The 5,961-nt window shown below is 33.4% G+C and overlaps 1 protein-coding gene across 1 annotated transcript; it reads right to left on the reverse strand.

The window, feature by feature from the left end:
- Window positions 1-1,020: 1,020 nt before the first annotated feature.
- Window positions 1,021-5,465, reverse strand: LOC105150334 (protein zer-1 homolog). The gene is made up of 9 exons (XM_011063348.2): window positions 4,303-5,465; window positions 3,900-4,215; window positions 3,444-3,741; window positions 3,092-3,297; window positions 2,795-2,966; window positions 2,313-2,636; window positions 2,045-2,194; window positions 1,640-1,892; window positions 1,021-1,530 (listed from the first exon to the last, which is right to left on the reverse strand). The coding sequence occupies exons 1-9, from the start codon at window positions 4,763-4,765 to the stop codon at window positions 1,328-1,330; spliced, it is 2,385 nt and encodes a 794-aa protein (XP_011061650.1). The 5' UTR covers window positions 4,766-5,465; the 3' UTR covers window positions 1,021-1,327.
- Window positions 5,466-5,961: the final 496 nt, after the last annotated feature.

The following is a 5,961-nucleotide window of genomic DNA, read 5'->3' on the forward strand; positions in this document are numbered from 1 at the left end:
CCATTTCAATTCATTTCAATTCTCATTTACTTAAAGCCCGATTGCATCAATGTTACTTTGATTTTAAGTAAGACTTAACTCTTTCTGTCTCTGTCTCTTTTTGGTTTTAAAATGAGAGATAGAGTTTTAAATCTCTCTTAAACTCAAAGTGATATTTTGGTGCAACTGGGCCTAAGAATAGAGATGTACAGAATACGGAGGCTATATATTAAAAGCGTATTATGTATGTATGTATGTATATATACACACACGGCGTGACAAATGCATTGTTGAGAATTTTATCTGTCGGTGAATTTAGCATCTGTATTTTACATGCATGAGCATAACCACATTCAGTTAAAAGTAAATAGCAACCCGTATTCATTCCGTTTTTTAAATCAATATAAATTTAGTTGTTTTATCAACAATCAGCGATTATGATGCATAAATATCTACCCAGTAAACGAGAATGGATTGAAATTTTTTTCTATCCGAATGTGTATTTTAAATGACGAATACTTTTTTTTGGATTTGAATACTATTCACAATGTATATGTGTGTGGTGTGTGGGGGGGGGGTTGTGTGTGCACAGAAAAACTAATATTATTTTTAGATTGAAAGGCATAGAGATATACTCCATGCAATTTCTATAAATGAATAAAAATACATTCAGAATTGAAAAACATTCATTTTAACATGAATCAATATTTCTGAAGATCTGAATCCAATTTAATTCATTTCAATCCATTCTCGTTTACTGGGTAGACATATCTGCTTGAACGTGCTCAAATAATAGTTTTTATGGCAAAACATTTGTGACACCGTATATACATTGGATGAAAGATTCTCGGTGTAGTTCATCATTAATTACCAGCAATAATATATAAGATAAATATTTGCGGATAAAATTGAATATTCGTTTCAAAATACTTCGTATTCTTCATACAAATCCATGCACACATATAACACAAAAAAATACATACATATGCACACACAACTTTTGTAATTATAATAGCATATATAATATTGAGCATCCATTCCTTTTCTTTTTTTTTATCGAAAAAATAGGTTCGTTCTTTGTAGCTACACTTTTTGTACTTTTTATCATTTCTTTTTTTTCCCTGTCTAATTATATACTTATTTCATATTTTAAGTGCAGAAAGTGTGACATGGTACAACTACAAAGAACAGATCTATTATTATCAAGTTAATGTAACACACTCATGTTTTTCTGATTCGTCTATGTAATTATTCCTCGGCTATTATCAAATTGTAGTACTAATTATTTGTTTTGCCTAAAGAAACGATATAAGTTATGCAACGCATAATGATGTTACTAAGATATTTTTTAGCCACCCAGACGTATATATTCCGAATCTAAGACTGAATGAGAAACATTTACATCGTCGGAATGGCTCTCGTATTGACAGCAATTTTCAATCACCAAATTTGCGAGTTCTTTTATACGTTCGTATGGTCTAGAATCCGCTATCACTGTATGTAGTTTCTCTAGTCCTCCTTCTTTCACTACTAATGCACAATATTTGAATGCTAAAAAAATTATCGAATTATATCATAAAATAGCAAAAGATATATGGAACAAAATGGAGCAAATAATTTAAAGTGTTTGACATAAGAAATATTAATATTGCATACATACAGTATACTTTAGTGAGATTGGCAAGAGCCCAAGCAGCCCAATGTTGACATGGAGGAGTATGATACACATCCAGTAGACGTAATAATGGTCCAAACGAACGATAATTAATATTACGTTCTGCATTTAAGTCCCAACTTTCAATTGCTTGCACCATGTATTTAAGAACCTCTTTACGAGTTGGCTTTTCTATTGTCCAAGCGTCGACACCATCAGATGCCATGTGTGCCAATATACCAGCAGCATTGTATGAAACCTATATAAATCGAAAAATATATATATTTAAGAGCATATTAGAAATTTGAACAATAAAAAATGTTCGAAAATTGAAATAATTTATAAAAAGATAATTTATTAAAAATTGAAAAAAAAAGGAAAAGTGAGAGAAGAAAAAAAGAAATACGAAACCTCGATTCCATCACTATTAGATCGTAACAGATTGGAGAAGACAGTTACATATCGTTCCTGCATAAGATGGATCCGAAGATATTCGACTTCTGCCACATTTCCGAGCAAACCCATCATATTCCTCAATAGTTCTTCTTTATATGGATATCGCTAGATACGAGAGATTATTTATTATGCAATAGAAAGAAAATTACACGCATACATACAGCTTAAGCTAATTGTAAGTACATTCTGTAGTGCCTATAATCAAATATATTGTAAAACATACCTGTACACATTTCAAGAAAAGTGCCATGCCTTCCTCATCTAAGAATCGTTCGCAATTTACAGATGTTTCGTCTGTCATATTCCACATAGTCGACCATGCGACTTCTAATACATCGTCGAATATATTTGTTTCCACCCTGTACGCCACCAATTCTAACATAGTCTTAACACAACCCAATTTGCCAAGTAATCTTTTCTCTTTACCTTCCACTTGACAAGCTAAAGAGTTCAATAGATATATGCCAATTCTTTGAACGAAACTTTCTGGTTCTGAGTGTTTGGCTGAATGTAAAAGTACTTTTACAAGAGTTTCATAATTGGACATCTATACAAATAAATTGATAAATCGTTACATTACATAAAGATACAACTTTTCTGTTTATAATATATCCTATAATTTGATTGTAAAAAATTTTAAAAACTAATAATATTATATTTAATTATGTAATATACAATATTAAAAAAAAACGAAGTAATACAAACCACATCATGTGGTATGCGGAATTGACATAATGCCAAACAACCATTCCGCATCATAGTTTCTTCATCTCTATGTGTGCTCATACCAGCAAGGAGAGTACTGATAATCCTTTTCTTCATTCGTGCTACTAATTCACCCTTTTCCTTCATCTTTAATATATAGAATAACGTGGCGCTATTATGTACGACATAAAATTAAAATTGTAATTATTGATGTAAGTTTAACAATTGCTTTCTCAAATATCGCAGTTGCCTCTCTTGGCAATTTATAAATTACAGAATGTGTATCTATGCACATACCTTCCAGATATTTGTATATGCTTCTGAGCTGGATGCTTTTCCATTGCTTCCAAGACAGTACATAGCGCTTGATCCATTCTATGACAATTTTCAAATCTAAATACATGGTATAAATCACTCAATACTTTTTGCAATAATTCTTGTTTATTGTCCATACAAACATGAGCTGCGATCAGTATTTGATCCTCATTTGCATCGCCAGCGACCTAAATCAAACCACGTAAGAAAATACGTAAATAAATTAAAAATATTTTTTAGTTAATTTTTTGTTGCAATGAAACAACAAAACATATTTAAAAATTTTTCATCTTATTATTAGTAGGTATGAATTATAAAACCTTGTATATCTTACCACTTTTGCTGGTATATCATGTCTTCTACAAGCACCATGAGTAGTTCCATAAAGTCCTAAAAATTGTAATGGCTTATGTATTTTAGATGCGAGTCCTGGTATATCGGAAAGCTGTACATAATTGGTGTCCTCAATATTTGTATTTATGGGACGCTCAGCTACACCTCTTCCTGCAAGGTTTGTGCCGCCGATGTCTAAAGAAACCAACTGAGGTAGACCAGTCACTAGGTCAGACAAGATCTTATTAGGATTCTCAAACTGTCCCTGTTTATGACACGACTGAGAAATATCCAAGTGCCTAAAAAAATATTTTGTGTGAATCTATAATGTTTAATATCAGTTTAGCTTAATTTTGCATATCATCTAACTGTATACTTGCACCTTTAAGAAAATTTCTAATTAGATAATTTAGTAACAATTATATTATTTAAGTATAATCCAAGTTTTATAATATACCTCAAATTCTTCAACTGACAGATGTTCTTAACAAAAGATTTTGGGTCAGTATTGACCTTAACGTTGTACAAAGCTAAGGATACTAAATTTGGTACCAAGTGATAAAATTCAAAAGTATCAATGTTACAGCTATTGGATAAATCTAGATGCGTCAAATTCGTTAATCCTGCTAGTAGCAATGTATATTCTGATGAAGGTATTCCTACATATGCTAATGCCAGTCGCTTTAAATTCGGCGTTTTGAAAACGTATCTTCGTGTTTGGTAATTTCGTCCATAGTATTGTAATTGTTGGACATAATTGTTGGACGAGCCGGCTGTAACAAAGGTTATAGATAATTTAATTAATAATCACATGTTGGATCACATTAGGATAGAATACATGGATTACAGTAGTTTCTTACAGGCACTTAAACTAGAAGGTATAATCATCGAAGTTCCATAACACGCTAAACTGTGTAAGTTCTCTGAATTGGCATTAATATGCTCGATAGAGATTTCTGTTACATTACTACAATCAGTGAGTTCTAAATCATAAAGTTTGTGATTGACAAGCGTCTGAACCGAAGTGTCAGTCAGGCTGCAATTAGAGATCTTAACGTGCTTCAGTCGGGTCGCCGCTAGATTTTTAAAAATGGAGAAAAAGCAATCATCATCCTCAGTCGCCTCACTACGTTGCGCGTATTCTATAATCTTGTCGCATATCTCGCTCGGGAAAGTTATTCCCTTTCGTAGTATCCGATGGCCGCGTCTTCCCTTTATCGAGATAATGTCAAGATTCTCGCAGATCAGTTTGTAGCACAAATCAGTAAGGCGCTCCGGACCTACATATTGATCCGTGTGAAATAAGTCATCCAGCTCCGCCATTCTCTCTCGGAACAGCTCGGATTTTACTAGATCACGACTGAATCACGCATCAAGGAAGACGCGCGGCTATATCTTCTTCGTAATTACGCTATTTTCGGTGCTGCTGTTGAACAGTACGGCTGCGGGAATACGTGCACGTTATGTCAAATGTAGGATCAGCTGGGAACGCGCGACATGGCGCGCGTCACAAGTGCTCACGCCGACACCACATTTAGCTGTTTCGTCCGCACTGCGCGTTATATGCAGTTATATATGCCGCAATCACCGCGTCCACCGATATTCGTGGATTTTGCGTCTGGCCTCCTGTAGACGTGCGACACTCCAACTTTCCAATGTACTCCAATGTGTGTCTACGACTCACGGAGCTATCAGTGTTATGATTATACGTAAAAAAAAAAGACACTAATACGATTTTGTTCGAAAATTCTTCGAAAAGCTTGAAACTACAGCTGTTACCACATCACTGTCGCTGCCATCCCCACCCCCCGTTTCCACCACCTTCACGCTTCCTGTGTATTCTTTTCTTTCCTTTCGCTGACATCGTCTACCTACGCGAGTACACGCACCGCGTAATAGATATATTAGATTCTACGACGTTTCTGACATATCACTACGCTATCTTAAGTAATTTTATCGATCACGCTGGAATTATCACGTAGAACGCTATGTATAGTGGGGGAGCAAAAATGCTACCCAGTTCAGGTGTAACGAGTAGAGCTGTACTTGCACTGAGTTTCTACTTTTTAATTCGTACCAGAATGATTTTCAGTTTTCTACTTATATATGCCTAATGATGATAGAAAATTCGGGAATATTCCGTTAACTTTTAACTTGATTGAATTAGAAGAAAAAATTTTGCAAACTGACTAATTAAAAAATGCTTCAAAGCGTTTGCAGCATCGCCTTGACCCATTGGCTTATGTAGAATCATGTACAGTTTTCAAAAGATTATAGATTCGCTCAAATTTAAATATAAATATAAATATTATATATTGCCTTGTGGATTTAATAAGATAAAATGTAATTATTAATATAACTTTAAATAATTATTTAATATAACTTTATTAATTTAATTATAAACAATATTGAAATTTAAAGTTTTAGTGCTTAATTGTTAAAAAATATTTTTTTGTTGTAAATAAATTATATGCAGTTTTTTGTCTCTCTAAGATTCCTGTTTCCTGCATATACATGTT

The sequence above is a fragment of the Acromyrmex echinatior genome, chromosome 11 (assembly GCF_024713525.1).
Source record: "Acromyrmex echinatior isolate Ae372 chromosome 11, ASM2471352v2, whole genome shotgun sequence".
Taxonomy (NCBI): Eukaryota; Metazoa; Arthropoda; class Insecta; order Hymenoptera; family Formicidae; genus Acromyrmex; species Acromyrmex echinatior.